Source organism: Nanorana parkeri, unplaced genomic scaffold (genome assembly GCF_000935625.1).
Source record: "Nanorana parkeri isolate BGI_ZX_2015 unplaced genomic scaffold, ASM93562v1 scaffold1494, whole genome shotgun sequence".
NCBI lineage: Eukaryota > Metazoa > Chordata > Amphibia > Anura > Dicroglossidae > Nanorana > Nanorana parkeri.
Genome location: NW_017307762.1, coordinates 320,296 through 336,377, shown reverse-complemented (window position 1 = coordinate 336,377; position 16,082 = coordinate 320,296). Strand labels below are relative to the sequence as shown.

The window sequence follows — 16,082 nt, the reverse complement described above, 5'->3', positions numbered from 1 at the left end:
GTTTGTAACTAAGTTTGTCTACCACTCCACGTACTCCTCTTATGCCAGAGGGGTCAGTATGCTGGTACACAAATCAGTGGCGTTTGACCTTTTGGACCTCAGGCTGGATCCTGAAGGCCGGTATGTTATCCTTCATGCTAAAGGCCTCCACCTGGAGATGGTGATAGTGGGCCTTTATGTGATCCCCCCCCCGGCATCCGTGCGTATTCTGAACAAAATATTACCCTTGATAGCTGGCTTTGGTACAGAGGATGTGCTCTTCCTGGGGGACTTTAACATGGTGGGGGGGGGAGCGTGCAGTGTCTCCAGGGTGACAGATCCGGATGGTTCTGTTTTGACGGACCCTGGTAGGATCACGGCCCGCTTCGCCTCCTATCAGGAGTTATACCAGTCTAGGTGACCTACTCGGACCTGGATCTCTCGACCTACCTTGACAAGATTGACTTCCCTAAACTGCCCTTGGCCTCTCGCGTAGCACTGGATACACCCTTCACTGACAAGGAATTGGCGAGGGCAATCTCCACCCTAAAAACCGGTAAGACGCCGGGTCCAGATGGATTCCCGGTGGAGTTCTATAAGACCCATGCTGAGGGAGTGGCCCCACACTTATTGCATACCTATGGGGAGGCTAGTGGGGCGGGCGCTCTACCTCCTTCCATGATGGAGGCGATCATAGTGGTGGTACCCAAGCCTGGGAAGGACCCCGAGCAGTGTTCGTCTTATCGCCCAATATCCCTCTTAAACGTGGATCTCAAGATCCTTACCCGCATGCTGGCTAATAGGCTCAACGCTGTCATCGCCCTGCTGATACATGGAGACCAGACTGGATTTATGCCTGGGAGGGGGACAGATGTCAACCTAAGGCGCCTCTTCACTAATGTGGATAGGCTCCGTGCATCACGGGGGCAAGAAGCAGTGGCATCCCTAGATATCGAGAAGGCGTTCGACTCGGTTAAATGGCCCTACCTGTTTGCAGTCCTCCGTAGATTTGGGTTTGGTAGTCGCTTGGTCGCTTGGATAGGGCTCCTCTACTCTTCCCCCACTGCTAGAGTACGCATTAACAATATGCTGTCGACCCCCTTTGCCCTGGGCCGGGGCACGAGACAGGGCTGTCCCTTCTCGCCTGGACTATTTGAACTGGCGATGGAACCTATAGCTATACTGATTCGGGCCTCGGCCCGAGTGGTGGGGCTCCCAGTGGGGAGATTGGTGGAGAAGCTTTCACTCTACGCCGATGATGCGATACTTTACCTGGGGGACGTGGGGCCTTCCTGACAGCGGCTTTAAGCATAATAGACACCTTTGGTTCCTTCTCAGGGCTCCGGGTGAACTGGGGGAAATCCTTACTGTTCCCGCTGGGCTCATGCCCCCTTCGGCTTGATCCGGGCTTGCCCCTCACGCAGGTTTCTGAATTTCGATACCTGGGTGTGGTGGTGAACTCGGATCGTGCCCGATTCCTAGAAGATAATTCATATCCCATACTTAGACACCTGAAGGCAAAATGTATGGCATGGAAAACTCTCCCCCTGACACCGGTGGGTAGAATCAACTTACTGAAAATGGTGTTTCTCCCGAAGTTTCTTTACTGTTTCCGTAATACCCCGGTCCAGATTCCCATTTCCTTTTTTCACACACTGGAAGGAATTATCTCCAATTTTGTCTGGGCGGGAAAAACTCCTCGGGTGTCTAGGGGAGTCCTCCGACTCCCTCTGTCTGAGGGGGGACTGGGACTGCCATGCTTCAAAACCTACTATTGGGCGTCGGTTCTGGTGACGGTCTGGTGGTGGTTTATAGGGGATCAGGATAACCCGGCGGTAACTCTGGAGGCTGCTCTGATGGGTTCTTATGCAGGGCTGAGAAACTTGGTTTATAGGGGTCCGAAGGCTGTTGGGACGGTCACGGGACCTATGCGTACTGTACTGGCGGTGTGGGACAGGATGAGAAGGGGAAGGGTGCCGGCTGGCGCCATCTCCCCCGATGTCCCGTTGTGGGGCAACCCAAGACTAGAACACCTGCTCTCTGTCCCGGACCCCCAGGTTTGGGCCCACCGTGGGATCACAGTGATTAAGCACATCATGCCGGAGGGCACGTTGTTGAGTTTCGACAGACTTCGGGCCAACTACTCCCTACCCCAGATCATGGGTTTCAGATATATGCAGCTGAAACATGCGTGTAGAGTCCAGTTCCCTGACCCAATGACTATTGCTTCGGACCGTATTGAGCGATTCCTAATGTCGGTCGGAGTTCACAAACCCTTGTCCTCCCTCTACCTGCGGTTGACCTGTACGGAGGGACCCCAGCTGACGACCCTTTATGAGAAATGGAGGGTAGACATCCACAGTCTGACGGAGGATCTTTGGGAGGAATGCGTCCAGGCCTATATATCCACAGTAATTTCCCCCAGGGAACGGTTCATCCAGCTCAAGTTCCTCCATAGAGCCTATTACACCCCTGCTAGACTGGCTAGAATCTACCCCACGGCGGATGCGATGTGTGCTCGTTGCGGGGTAGAGGAGGGTACTTTCTTTCATATGGTATGGTCCTGTAGCAAGCTTCGACCATACTGGAGCTCGGTGGTCTCCACGGTCGAGGCGGTTTCTGGACTGCAGCTGGAGGTGGACCCCTTGCTCTTCCTGCTGGGATGTGGGGAGACCCTTCGGGCCCCTAGGGCCACCAAGCTCCTCCTATTTTATGTAGCTTTCTATGCTCGTAGAGAGATAATCCTGAGATGGAAGCTAACTTCTCCCCCCACGGTGGGACAATGGCTGAGCACTATTGATAGAATGCTCCCGCTCTACAGGCTGACATATATGGGACGCAACTGTGAGCGTAAGTTTGATCGTATTTGGGGAGGCTGGGTGGTGGCCAGGGGACTTACCTTGGAGGGCCCGGGCGGAGAGACCTTACTCCCGCCTGAACCCCCTGAATAGAGGCTCTGGTGTGCACAGGAGGTGTCTACTTCCCTCCTCCCCGTCTCCCTTGCCCTCCCACCTAGCTCCCCTAACCCCATCCTGGTATCTCCCTCCTCAGTCCTGCCCCCCCTCCTTCTTCCCCCTCCTCCTTCCCCCTCCTTCTTCCCCCTCCTCCTTCCCCCTCCCTCTGAGTGCCTCCCCCAGGAGCCTTCACTTAGTAGTATGGCCAGGTCACCTGAAGAGATCGGACGTGCTGCAAACACATGAGACCAATGATCCACACCGACTTAGTTTGGTAGTGTCTGTCTAGTTTTGTATATGTAGGATTTTTCTTTTTCTTTTTCCCATTATTGTATTGTCTTGTACTAAATGCTGTTATTCTGTGTCGAGATGATGTTATTTCATTTTCTCTGTATTGTATGTGCCTAGTTATATGTATTAAAACCAATAAATACATACCTGTTTAAAAAAAAAAGAAAACTGGGGAAAAGCCCTGACCCCATAGTTCTCCTTTTTAAAGCTCATCTCACAGGAGCATTGCAGTAAGATGTATGTTTCTTTTGCTGTATACCAGTTTAATCTTTTTATTCATGTATCTTTTTTTTTTTTTTTTAACTTCAGTCTGTATATCCCTTTTTCAATGCATCAATAACTTGAATCTTAACAAAAGATGACACCCAGGCTAGACCCATAAGAAGCTGGGCAGGAAATCTTGCTTCTATGTTTTGTTTTTGAAGAATGCTCTCTACATTAGATTAGTGCTCATGTTTCCCTTTGCAGATGGCCTTGCTAGCCTTGTCTCAAGTAAATAGTTGGAAAAATTTATTGTGAATGATTATCTTGGTCAGCCTAAGATTTGGGCAACGTTGGATTAATCCAATGACACACAATCCAATGGTTATAGAGATTAGGCAACAATTATTTTATGTTTAGTAAACTGGAGCTGACCCCTTCAGACTAGATGGAAAAAAAACCCTTACATTAGGGTCCTAGTGAGGTATGGCGTATGGGTCCAATATGACATTCTTTCCTTTTTTCCTTCCCTTTTTTTTTACTTGCATCCTCTATGTGGATGTTGCCTTTTAATGTTAAAATAGTGTTGGCTACAGCCAACACTGGAAACTTCAGCATCTAACACTAATGGGTGTATCGGATGCCTGATGTCTGTGTGCTGTGGTTACTAAACCTTTGTTTGTTGTGGGTAGTTGGGGAGTAGAGAGAGGCAAGCATCGGACACACCTGGCTGGAAGACTGTGACAATCCTCTGCAAGAAAGTTGTTACTTGTAGTATATATGTATTTTTACAGGCTGCCTTCAGTTACATTTCTTTTTGTATTCTGTAAGCCACCCTTCTAGTTTTACAGGTTGTATTGCCAAGTGCTAAGTTGTTCTAACAGTTACTTTCAGGATGTTTGCTGATGCAATAACCACTCCTTTGCAAATAATCCTCTCAAAGCTTTCAATCCATTCCTGCTGCAGGAATCCCAGAACACTGCATGTGTCCCCGTGTGAATGGGACCCTAGGATAATGCTAGCCATACATGCTATGCATTTCCCTCACAGTGCTGAACAAGAGAGCCATTGGTTCCTCCATCTAAACAGGTGAATGTAGGCACTGTTTGGCAACCGGGCCACCTCGAAATTGGAGCAGTGTATGGCCAAGTTAATTATGCAGTCAGTACGGTCTTTCACTCTATAGTTTTTTGTTTTTTTTCCCAGAATCACTCTTAAGTCTAGTTTACTCAGTGTCACAAAGCCAGGAATTGAATACGACTCCTTATCACCTGTTGTTATATCCGTGTGGGTGTGTATATGTTTAATTTAACAATCAACAATTACAGCATTGGCTTTGACGTATTATGAAAATAGTTTTTCAATGGTTTCATATTTAAACTTTAAGGGAGAATTATGAGGCGAGTGATTTTCACTCGCCTCATAATCTGAGCTGACCTGTGACAATGAAACTGTCACAGGTCAGCTCAGTAGATCGGGAAGTGAGCGAACACATACCGTCGCTCGCTCACTTCTCGATCTATCCCTGCAGAGACCCGTGACTGTCGCTCACAGCACCCTGCAGGGATTCTCCCCCTCCCCTGTTCGATCCTCCAGCGCTGACTGGCGAAACGGACGGGGGAGGGGGCGGGCACAGCTGGCTCTCCCTCTGGATAGGCAGAGCCAGCTGTCAATCCCGCAGCTGGGTGGATCCACACAGTATTGTCGGGATCCGTCCCGGCTGCAGCTCTTAGTATACTGAGCTTGGGTCACAGGAGAACGCTAGTTTGTGTCCCCCCGAGACCCTTAGAAGAACTATGGGGAAAAGCCCTGACCCCATAGTTCTCCTTTTTTAAAGCTCATCTAACAGGAGCATTGCAGTAAGATGTATGTTTCTTTTGCTGTATACCAGTTTAATCTTTTTATTCATGTATCTATCTTTTTTTTTTTTTTTACTTCAGTCTGTATATCTCTTTTTCAATGCAGCAATAACTTGAATCTTAACAAAAGATGACACCCAGGCTAGACCCATAAGAAGCTGGGCAGGAAATCTTGCTTCTATGTTTTGTTTTTGAAGAATGCTCTCTACATTAGATTAGTGCTCATGTTTCCCTTTGCAGATGGCCTGGCTAGCCTTGTCTCAAGTGAATAGTTGGGAAAATCGATTGTGAATGATTATCTTCGTCAGCCTAAGATTTGGGCAACATTGGATTAATCCAATGACACACAATCCAATGGTTATAGAGATTAGGCAACAATTATTTTATCTTTAGTAAACTGGAGATGACCCCTTCAGACTAGATGGAAAAAAAAACCCCTTACATTAGTATACATTAAATTACTAGTGAGGTATGGTGTATGGGTCCAATATGACCTTCTTTCCTCTTTCCTTCTTCCCTTTTTTTTCTATTTTTTTACTTGCATCTTATATGTATTTATAGTAAACAAAATTATCATTATAATTCTAGATCTCCAACTATGGCTGGTGGATTGTTTGCAGTGAGTAAGAAATATTTTGAATACCTTGGAACTTATGACATGGGAATGGAAGTTTGGGGAGGAGAAAACCTGGAACTTTCATTTAGGGTGAGTAGAAATCAAATTGTAATGCCTATTTCATTCAATATTTCACTTTCTTTTAATAATTTTGGATAAAGTGGGAAGGGGTAATATCTTTAGTCTGACTTTTCCATTGTTCCTGTTGGGAAGATTTCACTTCTTGTTCTAGTGAGCACATAGGAAGTGAGGATAATCTCTATACTGCATTCATCAATTAAAGCTTGGGAAAGGTTCTTTCCATTCCTTGCTCAAATATTTAAAAAAAAAGAAGATTTTTGTTGCCTCCCATGTACTTTTTGTAGAAGTTTCTCCACACAGTAATGGATGGAAAATCTCCTCCAAGAGGAAGCAGGTGGCAAATTAAATTCTATTCAGTAGAGCCCCACTGTGGCTTTGACTTTGGTATGCTGTGCTCTGTATGAAACTGAAACTGATGTTGGCGCTCCTGATACAGAGCTGGCTGGCACACTGACAGAGGAGTCCAGTTGGTTACACCAGGAGAGCTGCTCCCTAGGATTATCAGCATTGTTTGATTGACAGGTTGATAGCCAGGCCCTGCACAATGTAGGGAACCATAAAGGTGATATACAGGTATGTTACTACATCTTTTATTGCACATTACCTTCAGTCCATCCCATAATGATCGCATTAAAGCAGCCACTCCAGGCTATGTGGGGCCTTCACTTTTTGACGAGATAGCTATACTACTTTGGTCCTCTTTCCACACTGCCCTCCAAGGAGGAGGCAATACTTGAGCATGGGAAGGGTGCATACGAATTTTTTCTTTTCTTCATCAGTACGGTGGAGAGAAAAACACAGTTTCGTTCATGTTGGGCTTCAAGGAATGCCTTAATATATCCTGGAGTTTAGTGTGTTTGCTATTTTTAAGTATCACCTTAGTTGATTACAGATGACGCAGAATATACATATAAAATTGCAGTGCTAAAGCTCTAAGGCAGTGGTTCTCAACCTTTCTAGGGCCGGGACCCCTTGGTAACAAGTTGTGGTGACCCCCAAAGGTAACATTTAGGGATGACGCGGCTGCTGCAGCGACATCTGGAGGCGTGGCAGGAGAACTGACACTGCTGCGCTAGGAGAGAGCTGAGGAGGACTCTCACCTTGCACAGCGACCCACAGGTTAGGACCCACTGCTATAGGCAAAGACAGGACCGGGCTCTGCAGCTGGAACTAGAAGAATTTGATTTAAAGTGTGTGGCTATATAACGTATGAGGTACATACTCCGCAGTACTATCACTGATAGGGATAGGCTCGGGTGATTTCGCAGCTCCACGTGCCGAGCCCGCCAGCAAGCTGACAGCGCCAATCACAGGCACTGAGACATTTCCCGATCTCTGCAGCTGCGGACCGGGAAAATGGAATGCATAGCTAGAAGTGTGTTTTTTACATATTTTTTTGCTTGAATACATACATATTGCACCCGCCCTCTGCTGCTGTCAATCACTAGAAGGGGATACAAGTTGTGGTGACCCCCAAAGGTAACATTTAGGGATGACGCGGCTGCTGCAGCGACATCTGGAGGCGTGGCAGGAGAACTGACACTGCTGCGCTAGGAGAGAGCTGAGGAGGACTCTCACCTTGCACAGCGACCCACAGGTTAGGACCCACTGCTATAGGCAAAGACAGGACCGGGCTCTGCAGCTGGAACTAGAAGAATTTGATTTAAAGTGTGTGGCTATATAACGTATGAGGTACATACTCCGCAGTACTATCACTGATAGGGATAGGCTCGGGTGATTGCCGAGAGCCACTAGGCGACCCCTGGCAAATCGTCAATCGACCCCTGAGGGGGTCCCGACCCACAGGTTGAGAACCACTGCTCTAAGGGTTCTATTAATAATTTGCAGAGCTATTCTTCCTGTGAATATCTGTAAACGCTTGTTCTGTGCGCAAAAACAAACATTCTTCGTACAGTAAACCCAGTTATCCAGAACCCACGGGGAGCAGTAGGTGCCAAATAACTGTAGTTTCTGGTTGCTTGAGAGTTATTCACCTGCCGGCTAGCTTCCGCACCTGACAGGTGAATGTCGGCAAAAGCCAGACTGCAAGTGGGTATTTCAAATTGCAATAGATAATAGCAGGCTGGTTATTGAAGCCCTGTCCACTGAGCAAAAGAGCAGACCTGACGGAGAAAGTTGTCTCTAAGGTCCGCTCCTCTAATCTGTGGGTGGCTGCAATAGCCAGCCTGCTATTGGCTATTCCAATAGCCAACAGCAGGCTGGCTATTGAAACCCTGCAAGGGACTCTTTTTGGTCCTGCATAGGGACAAGGTGGTCTTTAGGCCTAGACTTTCCTTCCCAAGGTGTTTTCTGCATTCAACTTAATGAGGACATTGTCCTTTCTTCTTTGTGTCCTGCTCCAGTTCACAGGAAGGAGAGATCTCTCCACTGTTTAGACGTGGTTCAAGTAGCTGAGTGTATCTCTGCCACTTCTTTCTGCAAGATGGATTCATTTTTTGTCATTCTGGATTGGTCTAGGAAGGGGCACCCTAAGTTCTTGTTCCACCATTTCTTAGAGGCTTAGACAGACCATGCAAGCTTTTGCTCTCAAGGATAGGTTTCCCCACTTTTCTAGTCATTGCTCACTACACCCAGGCCCTTCATGTCTCTCTTTCCCAGGTCTACATGTTCACATGTTTTCCATATTTTACAAGGTGGATGTTTCTGCCTCTCCTGATGCCAGTTTCAGGGCTAAGGTGTTTCAGGTCACTCTTTGAGCTGCAAGCAGTCCCCAAATCATGTTTTCTTTGCGCCTATTAGCAGTTGCTGTGTTGCCCACCCTCAGAATGCTTTTGGATGCCACAAAGGTTTAGGACTTGCTGTGTCCTTCAAAGCGCTAAAAAGTAAATAGGATTTTTGTTATCTGTATAATATTTTTCTCTGAGTCTATTGAGGTGCACAGGTCCCACCCCTCTCTGATTATGCTCTGGGTGCTGTTTTACTACTAAACTAAACATACTGGTAACAGGGTTATACACTGAGCTTGTCTATACTTTATGTTTGGCAAGTGTCCATGCCCCCATGTTGGTGCCAGTGTAACTCAAAGGTTTAGGATTTTCTATGTCCCTCAATGCACTCCAAGAAAAGGATTTTATGGTGAGTACAAAAATCCTATTTTCTCAGGATGCGTTTCCTGATGGTGATAACAGTGGAGCATGCCTGCACATTTTGTGCTGTCCGTTGGGGTGACGCTGTAGAATCACAGTTGTGAGACTAGGACATAGTGAGTGCCTGTCTATATGCCTTCATGTCAGGCGTAACAGGTATTTTAATGAAAAATTGCAAAATTAAAATGGGATTTCAGTGATTGTTTTTATACTATGTAAACCCAATATGATATAGCAGAATAATGGGAGCTCCCACTGCTGACTTCTTTTTGCATGTTCACCAGTGACTCCCCAATAAGCAATGGAAAGATGAGCCCTAGAATAAATGTAACTACAAAAAAAAGTCCCACTTTTAAAAAGTGGAAAATATTTGATATTTATTATAGTACAATACTATGCCTCACACAGTGTTTGGGTTTTTTTTTCCATCTGTGTGAAAGAACCAAAAATGTCATATACACATGCGCAAATGGTTGTATAAAGTTACCAGTTTTGCTGGATGGATTGATAAATGAAAATATATGAGTTTAATTGTTAACTTTTTTTTTCTTGAGTACGTTCTGCTCCAATCCCCATTCACTGCTGATCACATGACCAAATGACTAGGTAATTGATCACATGGTCTCTACTGGATAGAATCAACCAGTGGGAACACTCATTTTTGTAGGAGATTACACCCCCTGTGACCTAGGCCTTCACATGCATCAATAAAGATATTTCTGCCCTTCTACTCTATTTATTAATGCATCCTATCAAGGCTCTTTGATACCATTTGTACATAAGTCTACTTTAATGTGGTTGTGCAGGCAAATTATAAACAGGAAGGTTGGTAACACTGCACAACAGAGTTCTTGCTTCTTGAACACTGTTGGATGTTCCTTTATAGATTTTTGGCTGCTAATCACTAAAATCACATCCAAATTTGCCCATCTCATACCGTTTCATTGAAATCTTCAGTTTTGTCATGTTTTTTTAGAAACGTAAACACAATTAAATACGTTATTGCAGGTAAACCGTTAACTGTCTGTCTTTTTCTCAGAGTTCCTACGTGATGCAGCAAAACCAAAACCATATTTGTGCATACCCTCCAGGTACCTGTCACAATCGGCAAAAACTTTTCAGGAAGCAAAACTTTGCACAAAATTGTTGTGCAGTATAATAGTTAAAAGTACAAAAGAGTTTAACATTTAAGATCCTTATAATTCTGTCCATACCCTTAACTATTTTGCTTGCTGCAAGCAGCCAGTGACTAACAAATGTACAGAGACAAAAGGGTTAGCTGCAGAAAATATTAGTTTATTCGGAAAAAACAGTAAGGTGAAGGGAAATCTGGTTAATGTATCCTGTTCTTTGACATTTTCTCTGATGACAGGAATATATTGCTAACTCAAGCAGTCATATTAAGATATGTCAGATACAGTCAATAAAATCGAATTCAGATCATTCAAATTACTGTGATAAATTGTTCTAAAATTGTCAAAACAAGATAAACAACAAGCATTTATACGTTTATCATTTGCATTGTGCAGCTATACACTTGCCCAAGTCTAGTAGATCCATAATGAAATCAGTAATGTTTATTATGTTTCCTCTTCCATTTATAACAGGCATGGCAATGTGGTGGCACATTAGAAATTCACCCATGCTCTCATGTTGGACATGTCTTTCCCAAGAAGGCTCCTTATGCAAGACCAAACTTCCTACAAAACACAGCTCGTGCTGCTGAGGTGTGGATGGACAATTATAAAGAGCATTTTTATAACCGAAACCCACCTGCCAGAAAGGTATGTGTGAAACAAGGTGCAGGCTTAATTCCTAAAATTGCCTAATTGCCTAAAAGAAGAGAGCGGCTGTGTGGGCAGAGACAGCCAGCGCTGTATTATTTACATCTATTCTGTCTCGGCCCTTCCTGCTCTAGAGGGAAACCTGAAGCTGCAACACACGCCCCCTGGTCCAAAAAGTGTTCAGCAGCCCCCTTGTCTAGGTCAGCGGATATGTTCACCACTCCACAGATAGATAGACAACTAGCTACGGGAACGTGTCCAGAGAGTATCTGTAAATGGCACCTTTTCAGACTGGGCTAGTGTAATGAGCGGTGTTCCTCAAGGATCTGTGCTGGGTCCGATACTGTTCAACCTATTCATTAATGATATCGGGGAGGGAATAGAAAACCATGTTTCCGTGTTTGCAGACGATACAAAAATAGGGAGTGTACTAGAAACGGATCGTGACAATATAACATTGCAGGAGGACCTCGATAAAATAGGGGAGTGGGCAACACTATGGCAGATGAGGTTTAATGTCTATAAATGCAAAGTAATGCACTTTGGACTTAAAAATAAACAGGCTATACAATCATGGGTATGCCGCTAGGGAAGTCAGAAATAGAAAAAGATTTGGGGGTCATTGTAGACCACAAACTGAATGGTAGCTTGCAGTGCCAGGCGGCGGTAAACAAAGCTACCAGGGTCTTGTCATGTATTAAGAAGGGGATGTATTGCAGGGACAAGTCTATAATTGTGCCTCTGTATAGATCGTTGGTTCGGCCACATCTGGAGTACGCGGTCCAGTTTTGGTTGCCGGTACTGAGAAGGGATGTCCATGAAGTGGAGAGAGTCCAGCGGAGGGCAACAAAACTAATTAGGGGAATGGAGGAGCAGAGCTATGAGACAAGGCTTCTGACCTTAAACATGTTTACGCTAGAATTAAGGAGATTAAGGGGGGGTATGATTCTCATGTACTAGATGTTCAATGGTGACAGCAACATTGGCAACAAACTGTTTGAGATTAACTCAATTACAAAGACTAGAGGCCACCACCTAAAGTTGGTGGAGAAAAAATTCCAGCACAATGGGCGAAGAGGGTTCTTTACAGTAAGAGCGGTTAAGGTCTGGAACTCACTGCCATCGGCAGTGATTTCAGCCAAGAGTGTAGATTTGTTCAAGAAACTTTTGGACAATTTCTTGAGGGACCATAATATCCAGGGATACCAGTATCCCTAAGAATGAGATGATGCGTGGACCCCCAATTACTATGTAACTATATAATTATCATAGACATTTTTAACTCTTACCTCTCCATTTCCCTGTATACTGATCAGAGGCAAGTCCCTCATAGAATGTCCCATGGGCCGCTCTACTGGCGTTACTCCCATCTCACACCCAAAGCTACAGTCATTCTTTTTTTCTACAGGACAAACAGTTCCAGCAAACAATTCAGCAATGTCAGTCTTACCACCCCTCTCAGGCACCGTGGTTAACTTCATTTGAGAGCGCTGGTTCTGTGTTGACATTGTCCACTTATCTTTGGCGCCCATAGACTGGCGGGTTTGGTCTCCTGCCCAAAAGTACCTCCAGGGGTACCCCAGAGCACAGGGCATGTTGCAGACGTATGGCCCAGTTGACCACATCCAAAACATGGTGTAGGCTGAGGAGGACCCCACATCTCAGGGCATGACACCATGCTAGGCCCCCACTGACCACACGCTGTGCAGGGAGATTTTCACCCAAAAGATTCCTCTGCATTGCTTTCCAGGCACGCTGAAGCTTACGCAGATTCTGCTGGGCTTCGCTGTCACTCAGGTTTTTCTCTCCTGACAACGCTTTCTCTCTGGTTGCTATGGGAAATGGCACTCTTCCTCGGGGCACTGGCTGGCTGTGCTGGACTCTCTCGACTCTCTCTCCAGGCGACGCATGCTTCCCAGTTACCATGAGAGAAGACGCCCTCCCCTTTGACACTGGCTGGCTCTCTTGACTGCACTGGGTACTCTTTCCAGGCATCTTTCTTTGGCTCCACTCCTCTGCAGGCGACCTCCATGGCATGCAGTCAGCAACCCTGCATTCACTGACGTTGCTACTGACAACTGCATACCTGCGGGACCTCTGATCAGCCGCCCTCTCTCTCCACATAGTCAGAGCAGGCTTTTCCACTGTAGTAGCTGGTGTAATTGCTGCCAGATGTTGCTTGCACCAGGCCACAGCAGACTCACAATCTGGCCCAGCTTTTTCTGGCATCTGTGTAGCTTCCACAGGCGTTGACCACCCCTCCAGCCACCAAACCTTCCAACCACTTTTTCATAACAGTCTTTTTTCTTTGACCGCCCCATCCTGGCAGACAATCGATTTTGTGCAAAACACAGCACCTTTGCACACGGTTTCACAGTCCACAGAAAAAGTTTTAGAGCATTGTCTCTTTAAGGACTTCTCCTTGTCCTGCAGGCCTTAGCTCACCTGCTTTACACAGCATACAATCTCTGCTTGTCTCACAGAGAAACACAGTTCACAAACACATGGACTTACATTAGCTGGAACTCCACCGTTTTTCCAATGCTTTGAGAAACAGCTTCTGCGAGAGGTAGCTCTGGCTGCCCGGATTCTCCACCATATGTGAGGTTTAGCTTCCAATGGTAGCGCATAAAGGACTCATCCACTCGCTGTAATCTTCATTCAAGGGCTTCATTGCCCACTTTTATTAAATGAAAGTTCACAAAACAGAACAATTACCCTCGCAGGGGTTCTTTTGCATCTCATGGCAGCACATGCCCATCCAGCCTCCTGGCTTTACATTTGCAGCACCGCTGCTCCGGCCTCAGGCCACTGTCTGTTCCTCCAGACAGCCTCAATCGTGTGCTCACCTGCACACTGGGGTTTTCTCAATCCGCAGCAACCTGCTGCACTGGACTCCACTCTGACTCCTGGGTGGGCCCTTCTTGTCTCCCAGGTGGAGTCTTGAACCCTTCCCAACACCTTTAATTTAGTTCAATTTTTATTAAGGGTTTCATAAGACATAAAGGTAAACACTTGACATACAAAAGCAAAAATCAAAGTCGCTGTACAACAGTAATGCAAACATAAAAGGTCCAAAGTCTCGGAGCACAGTCAAAACACCTTTAATTTAAAGGCTGTGCACACCTGTGCCATCAGCATGCACTGGCCACTCAGATTCTGAACACAGGAATGGAGATACCACAATGGCATTGCCATGCACTGCCACATCGGCTAGAACTATGAGGTGAGTGAAAAGCACTCACCTGATAGTTCTCCTTTAAGAGTAAGATAGCTGGATATGCCAAAATGAAATTTATGCATTTATGAACAAGAATTTGGCAAACCTCTTGAAAGGAGCGATGTAATTTAGATAGTTCTGCGGAGTAGTCTGCAAATAACAGCAAATTATGGCCTCCTGCTACCAGTTGATGTTACGTTCTGTACCATTTGTAGAATGCGTCGTTTATTCGAATAGTCCAGATACCTGACAGTAACTGCTCTAGGTTTGTCCAAATCTTTGAGAGGGCCTATTCTGTGGTCTTTCTCTACAGTGCAAACTGAGGTAATACCCAGTACCTGTGGAACAGTGGAGGAGCAGAAGCGTTGCAAATCGTTCAGCTTTAACAATTCAGGGATCCCAGTGACTCAGATGTTTCTGCGGGATTGATTTTCTAGGTCATCTACTTTATTCTGTAAATACTGCGGTGTTTTTGTATCTTCGTTATATGATTTTTGAGACACAGCAGCATTATCCTCCGGGCTGCTAATGCGGAGTTCAAGGGCCTGAAGCCTGTTTATTTGTGCTTCTAAAGCCGTAGTAAGAGGACCCATATGTATTTGCAGGGAGTCAGCAATGATGTGAGCCATCAATGTTTTCATATGAAAGGCTACTATAGCAGCCAGTTTCTGGTAGTCTATAGGTGCACGTGTTGGCAGCAGTGACTCACCTCCCAAATCGTCGGCAATATCAAGGCACTGTTCGTCTATGTCTGCCATTTTAGGCTGGGCGTCGTTGTGCTTAGACGGAGAGGAGGGAGCGCGATGGACCGACTGCGATCGAGCCACAAATTTGTCCATTGTCTTCTGTGGACGAGGGGACTGGGTGGTAAGTCTTTTGTTTGTTTTTTTTAGAGCTGAGAAAGTGTGTGTTTTGGAGGTGGTGGGACAGAGCTCTGGAGATGGAGGACTCCATCTGGCGCCGGAACTCCTCTTGAACTTTATTTTACACTACTTCGAAACGGTACTGCCCCAGACAATATACTTTGCTTTATGCCAACTCATTAACCTTATCAGTAGACCAGTGATGCTGACTCAGCAGTGCCACAAGCTTAGTCCGCTAGCTTTATTTACCATCAGTAAAGATGCACCAACAGTAACAAAGTTAAACTTTACAATGCAGCATCAACCACACAGTGCAGTATATGAGTACAAAGAAAGACCATGCTAGATAATAAACACATGTAAAATATCAGGAGGAAGAGCTCAAGTTTGCCCATATCATACAATTAGTCTCCTTTTTTTTCAAAAACACCCACTACACAATAATATTTTACCTGCATTGATAGATCAGGCTTCGGGGCGTAACCGACCCACCCAAAAAAAACCCCCACAAAATAAAACTACCTCCAGAACATGTTTGCATGCCCGCATCATCTCAGTCTTCTCTTTAGCTCTGACATCAGAGCTAAGGAAGAGATCATTCCATCACTCACTGCTGCAAAGTCCACCTGAGACGCAGCACATACCAGAGATCCTGTAAAGCCCACCTAAAAAAAACCCACACAGCCCACCTGAGAGTGACCCTGCAGAACCCACCTGAGACCCCACACATATCAGATAGCCCACCTGAAAGTCACCCTGCAAAGCCTACTTGAGACCCTGCACAGCCCACCTGAGACGTGAGCCTAAGTTTGCCCACTTACAAAGAAATGAAAGGTCTATAAGTTTTATCATTGGTGTATTTTAAATGATAGAGACAGAATATCAACACAAAAATCCATAAAAAACATGATACAAATGTTATAAATTGAGTTGAAGTTCAGTGAGAAAAATGTAATTTTTTGCTCCATAAGATGCACTTTTCCCCCCCCCCAAAAGGCGGGCAAAAATGTCTGTGCGTCTTATGGAGTATATTTTCCCCCCAGGTCTCCACAATCTCCTGCGCCAAATGCCCTGCCGCCTCAGCTGTAACACACAAACCACACGCGTCCAGCGGCTCCCGCAGGGTG

The 16,082-nt window shown here is 45.7% G+C and overlaps 1 protein-coding gene across 1 annotated transcript in view; it reads left to right on the top strand.

Moving 5' to 3' along the window:
* Positions 1–16,082, top strand: part of LOC108798515 (polypeptide N-acetylgalactosaminyltransferase 4-like) — a 75,823-nt gene that overhangs the window by 33,520 nt on the left and 26,221 nt on the right. Inside the window, exons 5-6 of the mRNA XM_018570277.1 lie at positions 5,873–5,990; positions 10,696–10,872. Of these exons, the coding sequence (XP_018425779.1) occupies positions 5,873–5,990; positions 10,696–10,872 (295 nt within the window). The remainder of the gene's footprint in view (positions 1–5,872; positions 5,991–10,695; positions 10,873–16,082) is intronic.